General features: G+C 40.0%; 1 protein-coding gene across 10 annotated transcripts in view; it reads left to right on the forward strand.

Annotated features, from left to right (window-relative positions):
- MEF2A (myocyte enhancer factor 2A) overlaps positions 1-11609 on the forward strand; it is a 171022-nt gene extending 159413 nt beyond the window's left edge. For all 10 annotated transcript variants that reach the window (XM_057542643.1, XM_057542645.1, XM_057542638.1 and 7 more), the window contains 3 exons: positions 2263-2389; positions 6096-6222; positions 7510-11609. In XM_057542643.1, the coding sequence (XP_057398626.1) occupies positions 2263-2389; positions 6096-6222; positions 7510-7879 (624 nt within the window). In that variant the 3' untranslated portion in view covers positions 7880-11609. The remainder of the gene's footprint in view (positions 1-2262; positions 2390-6095; positions 6223-7509) is intronic.
- The last annotated feature ends 15513 nt before the right edge of the window (positions 11610-27122 follow it).

Genomic DNA, 27122 nt, shown 5'->3' on the forward strand with positions numbered 1-27122 from the left:
CAAACCATGTTGCACTTTATTTTTCACCTAGTATTTGACTCTTGAAGTTTCAGTGACCAAATCTGTGAGAACAAATTAAATCCAAAGTAGATCTCTGTCTCAAAAGTTCATTAAAATTTTTAACTTGATGCTGAGACAAAAATGTATTCCTTTCCACATTCCTTAAAGTATACCCTCAATAACAGAATCTCAAAGGTAAATTTCTAAGTATTTGAAGACTATAAAATCTAGCAATCATAAAAATAAATACTTGTAATTAAGAAACAAATATATAACCAAAAACTGTAAACAGTCGTTCACATTTCTAAAACTTAAGGTAATTCAGACTCTAAAACTTAATTTAAAATGCAGAGCTTTATGTGTCAGACCAAAATATAATCAGACACACAATCTATTAGAATTCGGAAAGTTGTATAAATTGGCTTGAACTCTAAAATATAATCGTGAATGGCTCTGACCCCAAGTGAAATAAAAACAAGTGCCCTGGAGCCTACACTAAAGCCTCCTTTAGAACCAGGCTACAGAGATTCCTTTAGAAGCCTTGCAATTCTAGAATAACTCTACTTCATGACAGCTCCAGGGGAATAGCTATGGATCAGAAGGAATAAATATATTTACCTTTTTTTTTTTTATACGAGTTATGTAGAAGTCTTGGGCCAGAGGGTTTCTTAGAGCAATAATTTAAGGGTACTATCTTCCTGTAGTACTTCAATTGTCTCAAAGCATTTCCCATCTATTACCTTACTAGATTCTCACAGTAGTACTACAAGGCAGGCAGCACAATGATCACTATCTTCCCCACTTTATAACTGAAGAGGTTTGGAGAGGTTAAATGATTTTCCCAGTGCTTAGGAATTAGTGAATCTGGGACAAGATCCAGGGCAGTATAACCTGAATGGTCTTTCCAACATCCTCTAACTTAAGATTGGATAGAAAATACAAACTAAAAAGAAATAAAATGAGATCTGGATCCTTATCAAATGATCAAAAGTTCAAATATCTAGATCTAACCAAATGCCTTTATCTGATTACCCTTTGAAATGGTGTTAGAGAAAACTGAATCACATCCTGACTCTTTATAACCTCAAGGGCACTGAATTATACTTTTATTCATATGGCTTAGTACCCCAAATGTCAGTTATCAGGCTGTAATTTCTTCAGTTAGAAAAAAATAACCCTGGAGTTATGCTTTAGCCTTCTTGTGCTCTAACCACATGGAACTTGGAGTCTGTCCTGTTCCTCTGATCCTCAGTTTTAGAAAGTGTCATGAGAAACTGCCCTGTCATACCCCTACATATAGAGAATTGTGACTATCTTAAACTGACTTGACTATTTAATAGTTGATTTCTTTTTTCATTCCCACTGTAGATAGGATACTATGTAGATGCTGTCAGTTGGCAAGCATTTACCATTTCTCATACAGCCCTGTCAAAAGTACTTTATTCAAGAGCTCTCTACTCAAAGCTTCTCCTCTCATAAGAGTCAGGAGACTGTGTCTGAATCTGCCGTTAAAAAACAGGTCAATGTTGGATGATGTGGATGATGGGAGAGGCTCTGCATGTATGGGGGCAGGGAGTATATGGTAAATCTCTGTACCTTTCCTTCAATTTTGCCGTGAACCTAAAACTGCTCTTTTAAAAGTCTTAAAAAATCTATATCTAAATATATACATACATATACATGTACATATATATATATGTGTGTGTGTCAACTGCAGGATCACAGGGAAGGAAATATGAATACAAGCTGTACTTTAGTAAGCCATGACTTAAAACCTTGTTAATATGTAAATGCTGCAAAAAGTAGCTTTGATCCCTATATGCTCATGGACTTATAATCTCTATATATACAGATGACCTTGCTATCCTCGGGTATTTAAAATCTACACATATTTTATTTAGGGTAGTTTGGCTGTCTTTATAGTGGCATCAAGTCCTCATTTATGCTAACACATAAGTGTTATCAGTCCTAATGCAGTTTTCTTTTTTAAGGGTATATCTCTGACATCAATAAACTCTATGAAAAAGACTCTAGGGGAAACTGAATAATTAATGTAAAATACGTCCTTTAAAATTAAATATTTAGTTATTCTCATTAGTATTTTTAACGTTTTCACATGATCACTGCTTCAGGGAATAATGACATTCACATCATGAAACTGTGAAAAATGTCACTTTTAAATTGAATGTTATTTTTAAAATATTAAGTTTGAATATAAATACTCACAGAATAACACTTTTACTTTTTTCTTCTCTCTCACAGAATACCCAGAGGATAAGCAGTTCTCAAGCCACTCAGCCCCTAGCTACCCCCGTGGTGTCTGTGACAACCCCTAGCCTGCCTCCGCAGGGCCTGGTGTACTCAGCAATGCCGACCGCCTACAACACTGGTAAGCCTACTCTGTTGCCTTTTGTGGGTTTTATTTCTTTGTTTTGTGCTCAACATGTGCTTTTATGATTCTTAAAAAGTATATTTATTGAAATAAATTATTTCCAGTTTCTTAGATTCACATTTGGATATGTTAAAGAAACACATGCTACTTTGAAAAAAATTAGAAAATACACATTGATTGTAGAAAGATTTCCCAGCATGAACTTTTACTTACCCCTGACGAAGAAACAACTAGCTGTTATCAAAATTATGGTATGCAGCAAGCGGAGCAAAAGGCTCAGCATTTTCTATATAGTTCTTGTTAAACAGCATCTCACTATTCCAGGCTTTGAAATAAGGTGTTTTTCTGTATGCTGTGTCAACCTACCTTGGGAAAGACTGAGTCCCTTTGGACCTCAGGGCTCGGGGAGGTGGAGCTGGGTGGCTGTGCCAGCAGGTCGTGTTTCCCTCCGTGTGACAGCCCGTTTGGTTTCCGCTGTTTGTGCCTGAGGGGCAAGACCAGGAGCTTTCTTGTTTCTCCTCAGAGTCTGTCCCTCGTCACCTCTGAGGGGAGCTTTTCACTCATTCATGTTTATTTAGACGTTTCACTCCCAAATACCCTATTTGGAGGATATACTAAGCAAATGTAAGAATGCTGCAGTGACTGAAGGGGTGCTTCCAGCCACGCAGGCCGTGTGGAGAAGCCGACGTGCCCAGGTCTCTCTAGATGTGCCACCATAGGGAGCGGCAGAGGACACACGGGGCTTCACTGTCTCACCAGCCCAGCCAACACCTGATGCTTCAAAAGAAGGAAAGAGGGGGATAGTTAAAAATACCTTGCCAGTTTCTCAGAGACGACAGTGCAGAGAATTTATTCTTTTGTGATTCTAATAAGGAGACTAATAAAAATCATCTAATTTTAGACTTCAGGGTAAATGCTGTAGCACGGTGCTTTCACCCTGCTCTCTGGAGCTCCCAGAGGGGTGCAGAGCCATCAATACATTTGATTGCTGCTTTAATTCCAAGTAGTTCTTTTAAAACAGAAATAACTTTAAAAGGTTTTGTTGAAAAAGAAAGCCTCTTAGAAAGTGTCTACTACCTTTTCCAACAATCAATATGAAAAAAAATGTCCAAATCCATCCGCTAAATCTAGAGTAAAGCCAGGGATTATGCATTCATAGAAATTCTGTTTCATTGTCCTGATCACCAGCTATATGAGCAACACTATTCTAGGGACATATATTTTCTCCCAAGTTTATTCTGGAAAAGGAGACAGGACATACCTAAGTTGGTAACTATGGCGGGGAAGTCCTGAGTTGTTGAGGTTACCAGTTGATACTCTGATCTCTAGAAGGTGAGGAAAGAAGGAAATCTGTGAGCTAGAATGTTCAGAGGAGTGTTGGCTGAGGAGGTGGGGCTTGAGCTGGGTGTCAACATTAGATTACAGTTTACTGAGCAGTTCATGACAGGTTTTTCCAATATTCAACTTAGATATCCCCCTGTATTTGTTTTTAGAAATGCCATTGGATTTAAAGAATCTTTTTTTTTTAAGTCCAGAAGGAATTACCAAAACATAAAAATGGAGTCAGGTTCTGTCAAAACTGTCCATCACTTAGCATCAATCTCACTCCTTCTTTAACTACATAGTCTTTGCTCTCTCTCAGAGCACCTATTCTGTTTAATGTTACCACGTTATCTTTAACATATTTATCCATTTGCCTTTTTAAAACATGCATCCATGTTTTGTCTTTCGTTAGTATATCAGCTACGTTGTATGTGTGGCACGTGTCAAACACATGCCAGTCAGTCAGTACAGGGATGAATAAATGAGCAACATTTCAAAGAGTACAATAGTTCTGTGTGGAGGAATCATAGAGACGCTTGCTTCCTCATGCCCATCCATAAGATCGCTCCCAGCTTCTCCACTCATTCATGGATCCATTCAGCACATATTTATTGAACACGTACTGTGTGACAAGCACTGTGCCGGGCACTGGAAATACAAGAGTGCATGGTTAACAGCGGAATGTAGGGTCTATCAGAGGAAAAGACACAGGACAAACAGCTCCAGGAATAATTTATTACTGCCGTGTTAAGGGCTGCACTGAAGCTTCAGCCTGAAGGAGCACGCCTGACTCAGCCAGGCAGAGTAGGGAGAGTGTTCCGGGAAGAGGGAGTACTGTGTACCAAGGCTGGGAGGCAACAGGAGCGTGGCTGGAGGGATGGGACGGCTGTAGAGTTGAAACTACAGAGGTAAGTAGGGATGCATAGGCCTTGTTGAGGACTTTGGACATGAGAAGCATTGAGAGCATTGGGAAGCCATAGAAAGGTTTTAAGCAGAGAGGTATCATGACCATATTTGTTTTTTGAGATCACCTGGCTACAGTGTGCATGGGGCAAAAGTGAATTCAAGGACACCACACAAGAGGCTACTGTGATGGTCCAAGTAATGGATACTGATGGCGTGAACTAGGGTGGTGGCAGTGGAGACGGTGAAACTTGGGCAGGCTTGAGAGACAGTAGCTAGAGCCAACCAGACATGATGGTTGGTGGTGGAAGTAAGTACCAAGGATAACACCCACAGGTTTCTGGCACGAACAGTCATGTGAAAGTTGGTTCCATTTACTAAAGAGAAGCAGGTTTGGAGGAAATGATGAGTCCAGTGGAGTCATGTCAGATTTGAGGTGTCTGGAGAGACATACAAGTAGACATGTCAAGTAAGTAGTTGGAAGGACTTGGAGGCACTGTGGAAGGCACAGTGTGATGGACCCCCACCCCAGCTTCCGTGGGGAGGGACGAGGCAATCTTAGAGAACACTGAATGAGAAAATATCCTAAGCAGAGCTATGCTGTTTCAACTCAGTTTCTTTTTTTAAAATGCTAATTCACTAGGAAGACCAATTTCTTTAAACACCTCTCTTGAGACATGAAAAAGAAGTTAGAAGAGTTTTTGCCTCCTCTCTTTAGAACTAACTGGAAAAGACAAGCGTTAATGATGAACTGAAATAACTCTACGTGTGAATGATAACTAACATCCTAAGTCTGATAACTAACATCCTAAGTCTTGGTCACAATGATTATGACTGAAGCATTCATGTATATTATGTCTTGTAACAGTTTTTTGATGAACTTTCATTTTGCATGCAATCAGGGATCTTTGGCAGTTCCTGTACTTCGAACAAATGCAGTTATTTAATTGTGTGATAATGTAAATACTGTCTATGTCACTAAGCTTGGCACCCCATGAGAAGGGGTCCTGAGTCTTTCCTGCTCCCCCTGTACTTCAAGAATATGAGACTTGCTGATTTAGATGGAGTCAGGGTGAGCTGGAGTGTTTCTCTTTGTTCAGGAGGGTAGCAGTGGGCATATTTATTTAAAATAACAATTGTATAGGAACATCCTTTAGTGATGGCATTTTTATTATTTCTATTTACAAGTCCGGAAGAAGTATCTCAACTTTTTGAAAAATAATAAACTATAAATATTTAGTACAAAATTGAAACCTTTTTTATTGAAATAATCCCAGACAACTGAATACAGCTAGGTCCTATAAACCTCCCAAAAGAAGAATTTTTTGTGGGTTTTAGACCCGTAAGTGCGTTGTTTGATGTTATGAAGTACCTGGCTTCTCTCAACCTAAGAAAACTTTTGAAGCAACTATTTGAAAAACAGATTCTGCATGGTCCTTTTAATTACACACACAAGCAACATTTCCTTCTTTTTTAGATTACTCACTGACTAGTGCAGACCTGTCGGCCCTGCAGGGCTTCAACTCCCCAGGAATGCTGTCTCTGGGACAGGTGTCAGCCTGGCAGCAGCACCATTTAGGACAAGCAGCCCTCAGCTCTCTCGTGTGAGTAACTAGAAATTTTCCCCAAATCTGTACCCCTATTTCCCAACCTCTGTCTCATTCCACTGTTTGAAGAAAGGCAGCCTGAAGGTATTCCGGCCTACCTACCACCCTTCTCTTTTTTTGCCTTGGTTAACATCAACAGACAAAGAGAATAAGAAAATGAGCTGTGCCCTTTGCTTTTTCTCCCTGGATCGTAGGGGAGGAGTGGTAGGGCTTGGGTATCTTATGTATGAATCAAGCTACATGGGATTCATGTGGTTGATCCCAGCCCGCTGCATACACTGTATACCTCACCAAGAAGGGTTCACAAAAGAGAATGTTCCTTATGGACAGCGTGTGGGGATATAACTGAAAAGGGTTTACAGTGGTGCCCAGGTAGGACCAGGCATCACCAGCAGGAGAAGGAATGGTGCTTCAGTAGAACAGAATAGTCAGCCCACAGAGCAGCTAGAGGAGAACATCCTAGAAGAGGGGACAGCATAGCAGGCGCACGTGGCCTCCACGAGGGTTGGCCACCTCGCCTCTGCTCAGGACACCCAGCCTCCTAGCCTCCTGCCCTGAAAATCCCCAGAGAGCTTCCCTGCATCCTGAAATAGCTCCACAATGCATACTGTTATCAGTCGTCTTGGGAATTGTGTCATGGAGAAAGGCGCAGAGTATCTGAGGGAAATTTCTTTGCCTACACGGGTGTTTGGCCCTCGGGCCTTTGCAGAGCATCCTAAATGAACACACTAAAAATAGCCATGCAAAGGCAAGTGGAAAAGGCTTGGTGCTCAGACTGGGGGAAAAGCCTGTATACACTCTACTGTGTCCTACTCTGAGCAAGTCACTTAGCCTTTCTGAGACTCTTTCCTCATCTGGAAAATAGGGTGACATGACTGACTTCTGAGAGCTGCTGTGAGAGTAGGTGACATGTTGTGCCTGTCACAGAAGCAGCAGAAAGGAAGAGAGGGAGAAGAATTCAAGTTGCCATATTATTCCTCTGCCGTTTTGGTCCATGTACAGCATTAGTCACTGACACTGTTTTGGATACTTCAGCTACAGAAGTACCAAGACTGTGGGTAACAGGACCAGTCACTAAAAATCTCAACTGTACTTGCTTTTTTTCTACCAGGGATATATAATTTTTTTCTGTGCCAAGCACTGCAGGAAACACCAAAACTGGTCTTGGGGAATTCTGACAGTATTTCAGACCCTGGACTCTTTTCAGTCAGGTGGTGTCTGTAATATTCCATTTATGCAGATGCACTCACAAACCATCTACCATATCGTTTTTTTTTCCTTCAGTGCTGGAGGGCAGTTATCTCAGGGTTCGAATTTATCCATTAATACCAACCAAAACATCAACATTAAGTCAGAACCAATTTCACCTCCCCGGGATCGAATGACCCCATCAGGCTTCCAGCAGCAGCCGCCGCCACAGTCACAACCCCCCCAGCCGCAGCCGCAGCCGCAGCCGCAACCACAGCCGCGGCAGGAAATGGGCCGCTCCCCTGTGGACAGTCTGAGCAGCTCTAGCAGCTCCTATGATGGCAGTGACCGGGAGGACCCGCGGAGCGACTTCCATTCTCCGATTGTGCTTGGCCGACCCCCAAACACTGAGGACAGAGAGAGCCCTTCCGTAAAGCGAATGAGGATGGACACGTGGGTGACCTAAGGCTTCCAGGCTGGTGTCTGTACTTTGTTACTGCAGTGAACTGCTCTACATATCTAAGTTGGTAAATAAGGACATGAGTTAAATATATTTATATGTACATACATACATATATATCCCTTTACATATATATGTATGTGGGTGTGAGTGTGTGTATGTGTGGGTGTGTGTTGCATACACAGAATCAGGCACTTACCTGCAAACTCTTGTAGATCTGCAGGTGTGCGTCCCATGGCAAACAGAGCACCCTGTAGGCAGAGTCTAGTCTGGCACTTCCTTGGACTACTTGTTTCGTAAGATAACCAGTTTTTGCAGAGAAACGTGTACCCATATATATAATTCTCCCACACTAGCTTGCAGAAACCTAGAGGGCCCCTACTTGTTTTATTTAACTGTGCGGTGACTGTAGTTACTTAAGAAAAATGCTTTGTAGAACAGAGCAGTAGAAAAGCAGGAACCAAGAAAGCAATACTGTACATAAAATGACATTTATATTAATTACCCACCTGGCATGGGTCTCTGTTGCAAAGAGGTGCATGGGAAAGGGCTGTTGATATTAAAAACAAAAAACAAAACAAAAAAAGCCCCACACATAACTGTTTTGCACGTGCAAAAATGTATTGGGTCAAAGAAGTGATCTTTAGCTAATAAAAAAGAGAGAGAATAGAAAACACGCATGAGATATTCAGAAAATATTAGCCTAGAAATATAGAGCATTAACAGTAAATTAATATATTAAGTTATAATTGGAATATGTCAGAAGTTTCTTTTTACATTCATATCATAAAAATTAAAGAAACTGATTTTAGCTCATGTATATTTTATATGAAAGAAAACACCCTTATGAATTGATGACTATATATAAAATTATATTCACTACTTTTGAACACATTCTGCTATGAATTATTTATATAAGCCAAAGCTGTATGTTGTAACTTTTTTTTTTAGAGAATAGCTTTATCTTGTTTTAACTTTCTAGTTTTATTTTAAGAGGGGGAAAAAAAACAAACAAAAATATCTTGCAAGCAGAACCTTGGAAAAAAAAAGCCATGAACACTTATTATTCTATATGTAAATTAAAAGTTGAGCCAAACTCTTTGTGTATATAGAATCTTAAATATATTATCACCTTTGATGTAAGTACCTATGTATTGTATGGTCACCAGATTAAAAAGTATATTTTTGTGGATTGCCACCAATTTAGGGGGAAAAGGCGAGATCCTTATTAAGTAGAGTATTCACTGTTTAATATTTACTATTTTGTTAAATATACTGTACTTTGGATTTTAATTATTGGCCCAGTCTTTTCAGAGGATTGTATAAAGGGGTTTCTCCCCTCACTGGTGGTGAATGTGTGATGTTACATTGTAATCTTTGTGCTGTATGGGTTGAGCATCATTATATATTTTATATGTGTATATAAATAGCAAAGTGGCAAAAAAAATTGGTGTTAAGTTCATCCTGCATAAATGTAAAATGTGTTGTGACAGATTTTATAAGGCATTATTTAAATCTTGCCTTTTGTGAGGAAAAAAATATAGTAGAAAAGCTGACCTAATTTAATTAATATTAGAGAAAATGGCAAAATAGTTGATGAGCACAAAGGTTTTATAAGTGGTAAATGATTAGGGAAAAATATTCATGGGGAAAGGGGTCTTTTTTCCTTGACCCTCTAAAATAGTGATGCAGCTGGTTACAGAATACTACCACGCCGGACACTCTGCATCGAATGACACTGCAGTGTGGGGAGCAGTCCTCTCATGGTGCCGATTCTTGGCACAACTCTTGCCATCCTAATGCCCTCAACTGAGATGCTGACCAAGGCCTTACTCTCACAGGAAGACAGCTAAGTGGTAACAGCAAGTTCAGCAGGTCCCTGGGCTTGTGCCATGAACAAAATTCAAAGTCCTGTATGTCTTTCATCATTGATTTTTAAATACTCCCTTTCCTGAGAAACTCAAAATAAGGGTTTAAAATTACTGCTATTTTCTATTTTAAACTTAATATTAAGCAGCTACCTACAATTTTTACTTATGTTTTGGTTTTTCCCCCTAAATTGCGTTCCTTGTGACGTTTTCCTCCTATGCTCTTTATGACAAATCATCAGCCAGACTTCCTGGCTGACACATAGGTAGTAGGTACAGGATAAACTTGTGGCATTCCCAGCTGCAAAATGGAATTCTGTTTTTAATGACATTTTCAGTAGTAAATTTTGATAAGAGGCCAAAAAAGGGAGGGCAATGTGCTTTCTCCTCTCGTCAGTTTAGACATTTGGCTCTTATTCAGAAAGGATTGGTTTTTCTTTAAAATATACTTATTTTACTGAACTACTTACAGGCACATTTCTTCATGAGGTCACACCTAGTTGAAAGAAGACAGTTTCCCAACACTGAATTTCCAGGATAATCCTTACCACTTTGTAAACCATTTATAGCTTTGGAAGTGTTCAGTGCTTCTTTGGTTGTTACTTATGCATGTTCATGAACTTCTGCTGTACATGGGATAGGAGTTAACACATTCACATTTACTGTCTATTTTCTTGTGTGCCTTATGAGATGGCTTTTCTGACTGTATCTCAATAGTCTTTCTTTCTATGCAGGTTTATAATCAGTACAACTACTGTTTTCTAAAATAATATTACGCAAGGCTCGGAGTTTGTATTTCAATTACACTGACCAAGTAACAATGTATTCCGTTTTCAGGAACTGAGTATTTGACTGTTAACCCTTTTCCCATACACCCAGTGTGACTTAGAGCATATGGACTTGACAGAGACACCCTCACCCAGACCCCATGTACGAACACATATAAACATACACGTCTCCTGGTGGAAACCAGCTCAGAGTGGGGAAGGCACTAACTGTGTTACTTTAGAACCTACTTTTCTACCCTTTTAGACTCATGTGTTTTGTATGACACCATCATAAGAAATTTTATCCCTGCAGATGAAGTATTTTATTACTAAAAGACAAAAACAAAAAAAGCTTAAATTGCACTGGTTAAAGTACAGTTTCCAGCAGCTGTACTTCCTTCAGCAGTCTACCTGGTACTACATTGAGAGTGAAAGTCACCATTGTACGTCTACAGATGGTCCCAATCAAAAATCAATCTTTTGAGCCCTAATTATGTCCATTGTGTTAGAGACTAAATCAGGGGCTTGTTCTAAAAGAACAGTATATGTTTTACCATTTCCTTTTACTGTAAGGACAACTAATAAAGCATTAACATATTTTCTGTATTAACCATCATGCGCACAAGAAATACATAGTAAATAAGGAACCAGAAAACTCCTGGCATTGGATCATAAGAAGCTAGATGATTAGAATGTGAAAAAGATTTTACAAATGTAAAACTTTTATTTCTCTGTAGAAACTTTCTTCACTTTGCTGTGCAAGAAGACACTGCTTTGCTATATTTAAAATGGCTTTTTTAAAAGAGATTTATGTATTTGGTAAATGTTTGTAGTCAACAGTTCACACAAGAAGCTGTACACGGTTTGATCATGTAAAACCGTTTGGCGGCACAAGCTGGACTTTGTTGCCATCCTTGAGATGAACCTTTTAAGAAAAATAAGTTAATCTCAATTTTTCCCTGAATGTGTTTTTTTTCTTCATTATACAATAAATATTATAGTGAACTTTTTATCAAATGGTTAAGAAAATGTTAGAGGTTGTTGTAAACTCTTTGTATCCTGCACTCACTACAGTAAAGATGGACTGGCTTTTCCTGTGTACTCCAGACTCTGTCATGTTTGCCACCAGTCGTCCTCTTTTCCCTTCCCTTTCCTCTCTCCCTCCCCTCCCTTTCCCTCCTCCTTCCCCTCCCCTCCCCTTTTCCGCCTGCAGGTCCCTTTCACTTGCTTTGAGATGTGGTCAGGGAAACTGTTGGCGGCACCCCACCAGCCTCCCCTGTATTGGCTCCCGAGGCCTCTCTTCCTGGGGCGGCCCTGGACGCTTTAGGAAGCAGCCAGGGATCCAGTCCCAGCATCAGCCAGCCTGGCCATTCTGTGCATGCTGGTGTGGATACATTAAACCCATTCAGTCTCTGATCGCGGCTTCCTGCAGGATATGCTACCAAAGTGTGGGGGTGGGGCATTGCCGGCACTTACTATCATCCGAGTCTATTTCTCCCTCAAGTTTAGGTGGTGAAATAATTTGTTTTACTCAACATGCATACATAATACTTAGGTGGGGTGGCAGAAGACAGATTTACTAAAAAAATTTTTATTTTCAAAAGTGATTGATAGATGTGAAAAATTATCTTAAACTTGCAGCAAAAAGAGTTCTCTTCCTCTTATTCACTTTCTAAGCCATCTCCCAGCTAAGCAGATTCTTGCTGTCAAATTAAAAGCTAAATGTCTGTGCTGGCTTTACTTGGTGACTACTGTGAGACTCTTACTAGCAGGTTTTGAAAGCTGGTTGAGGCCTGTGGCTAAAAATCACACCGGCAGCTACTTAAAATCAATTCATTGCGATTTCCTAGTTGGCTCCCATGGGTGCTGCCTCCCTCTAGGCTCTGTCTTGTTTTTCAGTTGATTCTGTGACTGACACCAGCCAAGAAAATGACTTTTCAGTGATGTCTTCTGCCAGTGGGATGGCTCCTCCTGCCTGCTCCCATCTGCCTGTCCAGTCTCTCACAAGGGGTCAAAGTACCACTTGGTTGTAGAACTGAGGAGGCGGTGGTCTTCCTTCCAGCTGACGCAAGAGTGGGGAGGTTCCCAATAGGCACCTGGAACACTACAGGGAGGGGCTCGTGGGGGCTGAGTGGACACGTGCTGCCAGGCAGAGCGTGCTTAGCCCACGAGTGAGAGGTGGGCCCCAGCCCATGACTGCACGTAGCTGGGGTAAATTCCCACTTCCACCGCAGCGTCTGCTTCCTAGAGGACCCAAACTAACAGGGCGGCTTACCCCGCTTTGAGAACATGCCCTAGACTCCAGTCACTGTCTTACTCACAGTCTGCCTGCTCTGTGTATACCAAAGCGGCTGAACGCAGCTGGGGAAGAAAAAAATCAGTTACACTAACTGGTTTCACCATATTATCCTCCACCACCCTTTTTTTAAACTTTATTTTGAACTAATTTTTAACTTACAGAAAAGTTGGAAAAATAGTAGGTTTCATATGTCCCTCACTTAGCCTTCCCTAATGTTAACACTTACAAAACCACAGTACCACTATCAGAACCAAGAAATTAACATTGATACAGTGCTATTAACTAAATACCCTATTTGCATTTCACCACTTTATCCACTATCTCTGTTCTAGGATCCAATCCAGGATCCCACATTGCATTTAGTTGTTATGTCTCTGTAATAGTTCCTCAGTCTTTTCTTGTCTTCAAAAAGACAAGACACTTTTGAAGAATACTGATCAGTTACTCCGAATAGTATCCCTTGATGTGTGGATTTGTCTGATGTTTTCTCATGATTGGAATGAGTGTGCATTTTGGCAAGAATTTCACAGAAATGATGTATCCTTAATGCATCATGCAGTTCATGTCATATGTTTGTACAGGTGATGTTGACCTTGACCACTTGGTTAAGTGGTTTCTATTGGGTTTCTCCACTGTAAAGTTACTATCTTTCCCTTTGTAGTTGATAAGTATCTTGGGGAGATACTTTGAAACTATACATAGGTTTTTCAAAAACTTTCACCTACGAATTATAGCATCTTGTTTAGAACAACTATTTCTGTAGTATTTGCCTGTTTTCTTCTACATTTATTAATTGGACTTCTGAAGGAAGAACTGTCTCTTCTCCCCACTAATTTATTTGATCATATTAATTATGGAATCATGGATATTTATTTTATTCTATGGGTTATAATCTAGTACTATCATTATTTTATTCCTTAAATTATTCCAGTTTTGGCCATTAAGAGCTCCTTTAGGTAGACTACTGTGTTCCTTGGAAAAGCTCCTGCCCACTTTTTAAGCATTTCCTTACTTTCTGGCAAGATGTTAAACACTCTCATATTCATTCCCTTTCCAGGTACTGGAACAACCGCCTCTCCAAGGATTCCTAGTTCCATTTATTGGAGAATGGCATTGAGAAGCCAAGATTTTGGCACTACATGTGCTCATTGCTACTAGAGTCACTGCTTTTTGGCCCTCTCTGCCACCAAAGCTAGGAAGTAAATATAGGTATGCTCACTCACACAGACACACATCCATATTCTGCAGCTAGTTATCTAAACATATGTATGTGAAAAAACATGCGCTTACAGTAATACTTCCGATTTCAATTCAGCATCACAGGGTTCATTTTAACCTTTCCTTATTTGTAAATTCTTTCTCCTAAGGTAAGAACCTGGCTCTCATTATCTGCAATCTTTTTACTTGTTCAGTTCTAGCGTACACATAAGGTAGTTTCAGAATTGCCAGTCCAGGGACTTCCCTGGTGGTCCAGTGGTTAAAACTCTGCTTCCACTGCAGGGGACACGGGTTTGATCCATGGTCGGGGAACTAGGATCCTTCATGATGTATGGCATGGGAAAAAAAAAAAAAAATTGCCAGTCCACACCTGCGTGAGAAACACATTTATTGACCAGATTAGAGCATTTGTGTAGTTCTTTTTCCCTCTGGCCTTACATTATCCAGTGAGGACAGTGTTTTCCATGGTTATTTTATGTTCCCAACCACCTTCAGTGTTACGTTATTCAATATAATATAGTTAGGATCTCTTGTTGGCTTTTATTTCATTTCAGGTACTCCACCTCATACTAGTTGGTTTTAATTTATTTGGGGGGAGATAAGTGAATGGTATCTGAAACATTATTATGTTCTAAGAGAGCTATACAAAAGATACAGTAATGTCACTCTCTTCTCACCCCTGCTACCCCATCCCCCTCCCTGACTTTTCCCACCAGCCCTCTACGGATAACCAGTCTCTAGATTCTGGTTTAATCCTTCCTGTATTATTTCTTTTGCATAAATTAGCATTTTGGTGGGGGTTTTTTTGTCGTTTTTGTTTTTGTTTCTTTTGCTTTCTTCACTTAACGGTATGTCTGGTATAAACAAGATATAAACTACACACTCCTGAACAACTAATGGGTCAAAAAAGAAATCAATCAGAAGGGAAATCAAGAAATACCTTGAAACAAATGCAAGTGGAAACAAAACATACCAAAACCAATGGGATGTTGCAAAAGCAGTTCATAAAGGGAAGTTTATAGTAATAAATGCATTTATAAACAAAGAAAGATCCCAAATAAACAACCTAAAACTTTACACCTCAAGGCACTAGAAAAAGAAGAACAAACTAAGCCAAGGTAAGCAGAAGGAAGGAAATAACAGATCAGAGGGGAAATAAAGGAAATAGAGATCAGAGCAAAAATATAAAAGATTCAAAACCAAGAGCTATTTTCTTTAAAAACAAAATTGACAAAACTTTAGCTAGACTAATTAAGAATAAGAGAATACAATCAGAAATGAAAGAGGCAATATCACAACTGATAACACAGAAATACATAGCATCATAAGACATTACAATGAACACTTGTATACCAACAAATTGAACAACAGAGAAGAAATGGATAAATTCCTAGAAACATACAACCAACCAAGACTGAATCAGGAAGAAACAGAAAATCTGACTAGACCAATAACAAGAAGATTCAATCAGTAATCAAAAACCTCCCAACACAAAAAAGCCCAGGATCAGATGGTTTTGCTGGTGAATTCTACCAGTTAAAAAATTAATGCCAATCCTTCTCAAAACTATTCCAAAAAATTGAATTGGAGGGAACACTCCAAAACTCTTTTTATGAGGCCAGGACTATCCTGATAACCAAAGCCAGATAAGGACAATCAAGAAAAATTACAGACCAGTATCCCCAATGAACAGAGATGCAAAAATTCTCAACAAAATATTAGCACAACAAATTCAATGGCACATTAAAAGGATAATACACCGTGATCAAGTTAGATTTATCCCTGGGATACAAGGGTGGTTCAACATATGCAAATCAATCAATGTGATGTATCACATTAATAGAATGAAAGGTAAAATTCATACGATCATTTCAATAGATGCAGAAAAAGCATTTGACAAAATAAAACATCCTTTCATGATAAAAATGCTCAGTAAAGTGGGTATAGAAGGAGCAAACCTCAATACAATTAAGGCTTTATATGACAAACCCACACCCAACCAACCCACAATCATATGCAACAGTGAAAGGTTGAAAGCTCTTCCTCTAAGATTAGGAACAAGACAAGGGTGCCACTCTCACCACTCTTGGTCAACATACTGGCAATCCTAGCCAGAGCAATCAAGCAAGGTAATAAAATAGAAGAAGATTCTAGAAAAAATGGTTATGTAAAAGATCCCGGCTTCCCTGTCCCTGAGCAAAGATCAATGATTAGGCAGCTATCCACAAACAAAAACAGCTCCAGGAAATCTCTAGAATCCACTTATGAAATTTTAGCAACATGGTGGGGGGAAAAAAACAAAACCAAAAAGACCCAACAAACCTGAGAATAACTGCACAAGAAGAGAAGGAAGACAACTACATTTTGCGTGTATCATCCCATCCTCCAAGACAGTATTCAGCACCAAGAAGGCCAACTACTAAGAGTGCCTCTGAGTGGGAGACCTGCCCTGCAGACAAGCTCAGCAGCTTCCACCACTGATGAAGTCACCAGCCAGCTGCTCAGATTTGCCAGCCACACTGCAGGTATTTACATTCCCTAATGCCAGTCAGCGAGCTTCAGTCCAGTCCCTCCCTGCTTCCTAACCCCCTCGCCCCCACCCGCTGCCTCCTGCAAGAGCCTGGACCTGCACCAGTAGCCATCCAATGTTTCTGTGGCTGCACAAGGATAAGAAGTTAGACACCTGAGTCCCTCCCCACGCCCGCCAGAGCCTGGGAGCTACACTTAGAGCAAACTGGCTTCAACAGCTACATGAATGCAAGACAGAAGCCTCAGTGCCGTCAGCTGACCCCCACCACTGGCTCTGTGCTAGGGACTAGACCCTCCAGCTGCCCACCTGTATGCCACCAGCCTGATGCTGGTCACTGGCCTCCACTGTAGCACATGTGCAGGGAGAGGAAAGGGTACAGCCACATGTAAACACACTGACAGCCCGGCCCCCTGATGCTGCTTTTGGGCAAGGATCAGGCCCTGCCTCTCCTCACAGGGAAGCAACAAGATGCCCACCTATAGACAGCCCCTCCAGCTTTGCTCCAGCATGCCAATGCCCAACCCCCATCACCAGCCCTCACTACAGTGTGCACAGCCCATGGGGAGACTGTAGCACACTGATATCCAGGGACCCTGCAGCTGCCTGCAGGCCTGGATCAGGCCCTGCCTTCTGTCACTGGCCAGCACCACCACACCTACCTGTAACTAGCCCCTCCAGCAGTGCACATGCATGCCCCCAGCCTGACCCCCCCCCCCCGCCCCCGGCCTTCACTGCAGTGTGCATGCCCAGGGGGAAAGAATACAGCCACAGGAGAGAACACCAAGGACCAGGGCCCCTAGCAGCTGTTTCTGAGTCCAGATGAGGCCCTGTCTTCTGTTGCTGGCCAGCACCACCATGCCCACATGTAGCTAGTTCATCCAGCTGAGGACCTCCATGCCCCACAGCCTGACCCCTGTCACTGTCCTCCACTGTAGTATACATACCCAGGGGTAGAGTGTGAAGCCATAGGAGAACATGCTGACACCCAGGTCCTCCATAGATGACAGTGAGCCCATAGCTGGCCCTGGCCCTTGCTACCTGCCCTGACCCCCATCACTTCAAGTGTGCCTGCAAATAACCTCTGCCACTACATAGGCATCTGCAGCAGCCCCTGAAGCAGAGTATGTGCACACCATTGGCTCCAGCCACCACTGCTGCCTGCCCTGGTCCCTAGCTATTGATTCAAGAGGCATGGCTTAGAAGCCCAACATCCCTTGCAGCCATTTCAGATTCCCTGCAGTGCTCACCCAGGAATACATAGTTGTCAATACTGTGGATCCTAGTGGCTTGAGACAAAGAGACATCACACCCACACTGGATCCAGTGCTGCCATGTGCCCTGGTATCACTAGATCTGGGGTCACCACACAATCTGGTGTTCCCCTATCCATAGGTAACAGGCTTCTCTTACCAAAATCAGTCCATAAAGTCTGGAAGAGGTGACTACCTCTTCAAATGCTTGGACACCTACACAAGGCTACAGGGATCACAAAGAATCAGGAAAACTTGTCTCTACCAAAGGAATACAGTAAACCTCCACTATCCAGACCAAAGAAATGGAGATTCATGAATTGCCCAACAAATAATTTAAAATAATTGCAAAAAAAAAATTGCCTACAGATGCTCAGAGAGCTAGACGAGAACACAGATAAACAATTTGATAATATGAGAAAAATAAAACAAGAATGAAATGAGAAGCTCAATAAAGAAAGAGACAGAAAACATAAAACAGAACCAAACAGAAATTTTGAAGCTAAAGAATAAAATGACTGAACTGAAGTCTTCAACAAAGAGCTTCAACAGCATATTTGAACAAATAGAGGGGAGAATCAGTGGACAAGAAGACAAGTCAACTGAAATTGTACAATTAGAAAAGCAAGAAGAAAAAAGAATGCAGAGGAACAAAGAAAGCCTACAGAAGTTATGGGACATAATCAAAAGAAATAATGTACACATTACTGGAGTCCCAGAAGGAGGAGAGAAGGAAAAAGGAGTAGAAGCTTATCTAAAGAAATAATGGCTGAGAATTTCCCACACATGAGAAGAGAATTGGACATTCAAGTTCATGAAGCTAACAGGTCACCAATCCAAAACATTCTTCTCCAAAACACATAGTGATAAAATTGTCTAAAACCAAAGACAAAGAGAGAATTTTAAAAGCAGAGAATTTTAAAAGATAAAGAGAGAATTCTAAAAGCAGCAAGAGAAAAAAAATTCTCTCATACAAGGGAGCCCCCATAAGACTATTAGCAGATCTCTCACCAGACACTAGGCCAGGAGAAAATGAGATACTATATTCAAAGTGCTAAGAGAAAGAAACTGCCAACTAAGAATACTTTACCAAACAAAATGGTCCTTTAGAAATAAAGGTGAAATAAAATCTTTTCCTAATAAACAAAAGCTGAGGGGACTCATCATCACTGAAAGTACAGTACAAGAAATGCTGAAAGGAGTTCTTCAAGCTGAAAAAAAGGCCACTAATTAGTAGCTTGAAAACATGAAAATATACAACACACTGGTAAAGGATAGATTAAGATTTTGAATACCTTAATACTATAATATGATATGCTAACTACTTAACTCTAGATAAAGGCTAAAAGGCAAAAGTATTAAACATAGCTTTAGCTTCAACAATTTGTTAATGGATACACAATAAAAAATGTAAATGGTATCATCAAAAACCTAAAAGGGGAGGGGGAGGGGGAATAAATGGATACAATTTTTATATGCAATCAAACTAAATTGTTATTAGCATAAAATACACTGTTATATTTATAAGATATTTTATTTAAACTTCATGGGAACCCCAAAGCACAAATCTACAACATATACATAAAAGATAGAGAAGAGGAAATTAAAACATAACACTGTGGAATATCATCAATTTACAAAGGAAAGCAACAAGAAAGGAAGAAAAGAAAAAAATGGAAATATAATAACTGTCAGAAAACAATAAGATGGCATTAGTAAGTCCTTACCTATCAATAACTACTGTAAATGTTAATGGATTAAATTCTCCAATCAAAAGACACAGACTGGATGGATAGATTAAAAAAGAAAAAACAGACCCAACTGTATGCTACAAGAGATTCATCTCAGCTCTAAGGACATGCATAGGTTCAAGTGAAGGGATGGCAAAAGATATTCCATGTAAGTGGAAGCCAAAAGAGCATGGGTAGCTATACTATATCAAACAAAATTGACCTTAAGCCAAAAATAATAACAAGAAACAAAGATGGTCATTAAGTAATGATAAAGGGTTCAACTCATCAAGAAGATATAACAATCATAAATGTATATGCACCCAACATCAGAGCACCTAAATATATTAATACTAACAGATCAAAGGGAGAAATAGGCAACAATACAATAATAGAAGAGGATTTCAATACCCCACTTTCAACAATATATACATCATCCAGACAGAAAATCAATGAGGAAACATTGGACTTGAACTATACTTTAGACCAAATGGACCTAATAGAAATATACAAACATTCCAGAATATACATTCTTCTCAAGGGCACATGCAACATTATCCAGGATAGATCACATGACAGGTCACAAAAAAGTCTTATCATACTTAAGAAGAATGAAATCATACTAAGTATATTTTCTAACTGCAATGGTATGAAACCAGAAATCAATAACAGGAGGAAAACTGGAAAAATCCCAAATATATAAGACTAAGCAACATGTTCCTGAATAAACAATGGGTTAAAAGAAGAAATAGAAAAGGGAGTTAAGAAATATCTTGAAACAAATGAACATGGAAGCACAACATATCAAAACCTATGAGATGTTGCAAAAGCAGTCCTAAGAGGGAAGTTTATAGTGATAAATGTCTGCCTACTTTAAGAAACAAGAAAGAGCTCAAGTAAACAACCTCACATTACACATGAAGGGAATAGAAAAAGAACAAACAAAGCCTAAATTTAGTAAAAAGAAGGAAATACAAAGATCAGAGCAGAAATAAATGAAATAGAAACCAGAAAAATACTAGAAAAGATCAACGAAACCAAGGGCTGGGTTTTGGGGTTTTTTTTTTAAATAAACAGGATCGACAAAGCTTTTGCTAGACTGAATCAGAAAATGAAATAAAAGATATTACAGGGCTTCCCTGGTGGCGCAGCGGTTGAGAATCTGCCTGCCAATGCAGGGGACACGGGTTCGAGCCCTGGTCTGGGAAGATCCCACATGCCGTGGAGCAACTAGGCCCATGAGCCACAACTACTGAGCCTGCGCGTCTGGAGCTTGTGCTCTGCAACAAGAGAGGCCACGATAGTGAGAGGCCCGTGCACCGCGATGAAGAGTGGCCCCTGCTCGCCGCAACTAGAGAAAGCCCTTGCACAGAAACGAAGACCCAACACAGCCAAAAATAAATAAATTAAATAAATAAATTTTACAAAAAAGAAAAGAAAATTCATGGTGCTGTATTCATTCATTTGCTCGAAAAAAAAAAAAAAGAAAATCTGAGCAGACAAATATTGAGTAAGGAGATTGAATCAGTAATCACGAACCTCCCAACACAAAAAAACCCAGGACCAGATGGCTTCACTGATGAATTCCACCAAACATTTAAAGAAGAATTAATGGCAATCCTTCTCAAACCATTCCCCAAAAAAAAACTGAAGAAGAGGGAACATACCCAAACTCATTTACAAGGCTAGAATTACCCTGATACCAAAGTCAGAAAAGGATACTACAAGAAAAGAGAACTACTACAGGCCAGTATCCCTGATGAATAGAGATGCAAAGAATTTCAATAAAATACTAGCAAACTAAATTCATCAGCACATTAAAAGGATCATTTACCATGATCAAGTGAGACTTATCTCTGGACATAAGGTGGTTCAACATATGCAAATCAATCAATGTGCTACACCACATTAATAGAATGCAAGATAAAAATCATATGATCATTTCAACAGATGCAGAAAAAAGCATTTGACAAAACAACATCCTTTCATGATAAAAATGCTCAACAAAGTTGGTATAGAAGGAACATACCTCAATACAATAAAGGCCATACATGACAACCCCATAGTCAACATCATGCTCAACTGGTGAAAGGCTGAAAGCTTCTTCCCTAAGACCAGGAACATGACAAAAGTGCACACTCTCACCACTCCAATTCAACATAGTATTGGAAATCTCAGCCAGAGCAATCAAGAAAAAGAAAAAAAAGACATCCAAATGGGAAGGTAAGAAGTAAGACTGTACTTGCTTGCAGATGATATGATCTTATATATAAGGAATCCTAAAGACATGACCCTAAAACTGCTAGAACTAATCAACAAATTCAGTAAAGTGGCAGGATATAAAATCAACACACAGAAAATAGTTGTGTTTCTATACACTAACAACGGAACATCTGAAAAAGAAATAGAACAATCCCATTCAAAATAGCATCTAAAACAATAAAATACTTAGGAATAAATCTAACTGAGGAGGTAAAAGTTCTTTTGCCTGAAAACTACAAATTTGATGTAAGAAATTGAAGACAACACAAATAAAAAGATAACCAGTATTCATGGATTGGAATAATTAATATTATTAAAATGTCCATACTATCCAAAGCCATCTATGGATTCACTGCAACCCATATCAAAATTCCAAAGGCATTTTTCCGAGAGATAGAAAAAACAATCTTAAAATGTATATGGAGCCACAAAAGACCCTAAATAGCCAAAGCAATCCTGAGAAAGAAGAATAAAGGCAAACACATCATACTTCCTGATTTCAAACTATACTACAAAGTTATAGTAATCAAAACAGTGTTGTACTAGTATAAAAATAGACACACAGGGAATTCCTTGGCAGTCCAGTGGTTAGGACTCAGTGCTTTCACTGTGGTGGCCCAGGTTCAATCCCTGGTTGGGGAACTAAGATCCCACAAGACACCTGGTATGGCAAAAAAAAAAAAAAACTTAGACACACAGATCAGTGGAACAGAATCACAAGCCCAGAGTCAAGAATACTCAGTGGGGAAAAGATAGTCTCTTTCCTTTAAATGGTGCTGAGAAAATTTGATAGTCTCTTTCCAGCCAATGGTGCTAAGAAAATTGGGTATTCATACATAAAAGAATGAAAGCAGACCCCTATCTTACACCAATCAAAACATTAACTCAAAATGGATTAAGGACTTAAACATAAGGCCTGAAACTATAAAACTCCCAGAAGAAAACACAGGGGAAAGGCTCTTTGACATTGGTTCTGGCAACAATTTTTTGGATATGACACCAAAAGCACAAGCAAGAAAAGCAAAAATCAACAATTTGGACTATACCAAACTAAAGAGTTTCTCCACAGAAAAAGAAGCAATAACAAAATGAAAAGACAACCTACAGAATGGGAGAAAATATTTGCAAACCATATATCTCATAAGGCTTTAATGACAAAAGTATATTAAAGAACTAATACAACTCAATAGCAAAAAACAAATAAACAATCCAATTTAAAAATGGGCAGAGGATCTGAAGAGACATTTTTTTCCAAAGAAAACACACAGGTGGCCAACAGGTAACATGAAAAGATTCTCAGCATCACTAATCATCAGGGAAATGTAAATCAAAACCACAATGAGATATCACCTCATACCTGTTAGATTGGATATCATCTAAAAGATGAGATAACAAGCTTAATGAGGATGTGGAGAAAAGGGAACCCCTATGCACCATTGGTGAGAATGTAAATTACTTTAATCACTATGGAAAACTGTATGGAGGTTTCCCCAATTTTTTTAAAACTACCATATGATCCAGGAATCTCACTTCTGGTACATATACAAAATAAATGAAAAAAGATATCAAAAAGGAATCTGTACTCCCATGTTTCTTGCAGCATTATCCATAACAGCCAAAATATAGTAACAACCTAAGTGTCTGTCAATGGATCAATGGATAAAGAAGATGCAGTGGATACCCTGTGCCTCCACTGACAGCATCAACCCCTAGCCTAGTGCCTAAAATATGTAATATTATAAAAATGCTAATCCAAGTCTAAGCAGTAGAGTTGAGACTAGAGGCATGAATGACGAACTTGCTGTGTGTGCAAAATCTAAGAGGTGCCGAAAATCTCAGTACTCACGATGAATAATATCTTAATAAAATATTTCAGGGGAGATGGAGACAAAATCATGGAGTAGAAGGACATGAGCTCAACGCATCTTATGGAAACACCAAAATCACAACTAACTGCTGAACAACCATTGACAAAACAAACAAACAAAACAAAACAAAAATGCTGGAACCTACCAAAAAAGATATTCTACACCCAAAGATGAAGAAGAAGCCACAACGAGAAAGTAGGAGGGGCACAATCATGATAAACTCAAATCCCATACCTGCCAGGTGGGCGACCCACAAACTGGAAAATAATCATGTCACAGAAGTTCTCCCACAAGGGTGAAAGTTCTGAGCCATATGGCAGGCTCCCCAGCCTGGGGGTCTAGCAATGGGAGGAGGAGCCCCCTGAGAATCTGGCTTTGAAGGCCAATGGGGTTTGATCACAGGAATTCCATGGGACTGAGGGAACAGAGACTCCACACTTGTAGGGTGCACACAAGGTCTCATGTACACCAAGACCCAGGGAAAAAAGCAGTGACCTCATAAGAGCCAAGGCCAGACCTACCTGCAGTATTGGAGGGTCTCCTGTGGAGGCAGGGGACAGCTGTAGCTCACTGTGGGGAAAAAGACACTGGTAGTGGTAGTTCGGGGGAGCACTCATTGGCATGAGCCCTCCTGGAGGCTGCCATTTTCTCACCAAGACCTGGCCCCACCCAACAGCCTATAGGCTCCAGTACTGGGATGCCTCAGGCCAAAAAACCAACAGGGCAGGAACAGAGCCCCATCCGTTAGCAGTCAGGCTGCTTAAAGTCTTCCTGAGTGCACAGCTGCCCGGTAAACACAACCCTTGACATGGCTCTGCCCACCAGAGTGACAAGAGCCAGCTCCACCCACCAGTGGGCAAGAACCAGTTCCAACCACCAGGAAGCCTGCACAAACCTCTTAGACAGCCTCATCCAAGAGCGGGGGAGACAGCAGAAGCAAGAACTACAATGCTGTAGCCTGTGGAATGGAAACTACAATCACAGAAAGTCAGACAAAATGAGACAGCAGAGGAATATGTCCCAGATGAAGGAACAAGATAAAACCTCAGAAGAACAATTAAGTGAAGTGGAGAGAGGCAACCTACCTGAAAAAGAATTCAGACTTATGATAGTAAAGATGATCCAAGGTGTCTGAAAAAGAATGGAGGCACAGATTGACAAGATACAAAAAATGATTAACAAAGACCTACAAGAGCTAAAGAACAAACAAACAGGGATGAACAATACAAAAACTGGAATGAAAAATACACTACAAAGAATCAATAGCAGAATAACTGGAGGCAGAACGGATAAGTAAGCTGGAAGACAGAATGGTGGAAATCACTGCTGCAGAATAGATAAATAAAAAAGAATGAATAGAAATGAGGACAGTCTCAGAGACCTCTGGGACATTAAATACACCAACATTTGAATTATAGGAGTCCCAAAATAATAAAAGAGACAGAAAGGACCTGAGAAAATACTTGAAGAGATAATAGCTGAAAACTTCCCTAACATGGGAAAGGAAAGTCACCCGAGTCCAGGAAGTGCAGAGAGTCCCAGGCAGGGTAAACCCAAGGAGGAACACACCAAGGCACATAGTAATCAACTTGACAAAAATTAAAGACAAGGAAAAAATATCCAAAGGAAGAAGAGAAAAGCAACAAATAACACATGAGGGAATCCCATAAGGTTATCAGCTGATTTCACAGCAGAAACTCAACAGGCAAGAAGGAAGTGGCAGAATATATTTTAAGTGATCAAAGGGAAGAATCTACAACCAAGAATATGCTACCCAGCAAGGCTCTCATTCAGATTCAATGGAGAAATCAAAAGCTTTACCGACAAGCAAAAGCTAAGATAATTTGGCACCACTAGACCAGCTTTGCAACAAATGCTAAGTGAACTTCTCTAGGTGGAAAAGAAAAGGCCACAACTAGAAATAAGAAAATTACAGATGGAAAAGCTTACTGGTAAAGGCAAACATACAGTAAAGGTAGGAAATCATCCACACACAAATACGATATCAAAACCAGCAACTGTGAGGACAGTACAAGTGAAGGATACTGGAAATGCATTTGAAATTAAAAGACCAGCAACTTAAAACAATCTTGTTTATATATAGACTGCTATACCAAAAGCCCATGGGGGACATCCCTGGTGGCGCAGTGGTTAAGAATCCACCTGCCAATGCAGGGGACACAAGTTCGATCCCTGGTCCGGGAAGATCCCACATGCTGCAGAGCAACTAAGCCCGTGCACCACAACTACTGAGCCTGTGCTCTAGAGCCCATGAGCCACAACTACTGAGCCTGCGTGCCACAACAACTGAAAGCCTGCATGCCCTAGAGCCCACACACCGCAACTACTGAGCCCACATGCTGCAACTACTGAAGCCCGTGTGCCTAGAGCCTGTGCTCTGTAACAAAAGAAACCACCACAATGAGAAGCCCATGCACCACAACGAAGAGTAGCCCCCACTCACCGTTACTCAAGAAAGCTCATGCGCAGCAACAAAGACCCACCACACCCCCCAAAAAACCCCATGGTTACCACAAACAAAAAATCTACAACAGATACACACAGAAAAAAGAAAAAGCAACCCAAACAAAACACTAAAGTTAGTCATCAAATTACAAGAGAAGAGAACAAAAGAGGAAGGGAAGAAAAAGACCTACAAAAACAAATCCAAAACGATTAACAAAATGGCAATAAGAACACATATTGATAATTACCTTAAATGTAAATAGATTAAACGCTCCAACCAAAAGACACAGACTGGCTGAATGGATACAAAAACAAGACCCATATACATGCTGTCTACAAGAGACCCACTTCATATCTAGGAACACATAAAGACTGAAAAGTGAGGGGATGGAAAACAGTATTCCATGGAAATGGAAATCAAAAGAAAGCTGGAGTAGCAATACTCATATCAGAAAAAATAGACTTTAAAATGAAAACAATTACAAGATACAAAGAAGGACACTACATAATGATCAAGGGATCAATCCAGGAAGAAGATATAACAATTGTAAATATATATGCACCCAACATAGGAGCACCTCAATATATAAGGCAAATGCTAACAGCCATAAAAGGAGAAATCAACAGTAACACAATAATAGAGGGGAACTTTAACACCCCACTTGCATCAATGGACAGACAATCCAGAGAGAAAATCATTAAGGAAACACAGGCCTTAAATGACACAGTAGACCAGACGGACTTAACTGATATTATAGAGCATTCCATCCAAAAGCAGCAGAATACACATTCTTCTCAAGTGCACATGGAATGTTCTCCAGGATTGATCACATGCTGTGCCACAAAGCGAGCCTCAGTAAATTTAAGAAAATTGGAATCATATCAAGGATCTTTTCTGACCACAACACTATGTGAATAGAAATCAACTACAAGAAAAAAAACAGTAAAAAACACAAACACGTTGAGGCTAAACACTATGTTACTAAACAAC

This window comes from Balaenoptera acutorostrata, chromosome 3 (genome assembly GCF_949987535.1).
Source record: "Balaenoptera acutorostrata chromosome 3, mBalAcu1.1, whole genome shotgun sequence".
Lineage (NCBI taxonomy): Eukaryota > Metazoa > Chordata > Mammalia > Artiodactyla > Balaenopteridae > Balaenoptera > Balaenoptera acutorostrata.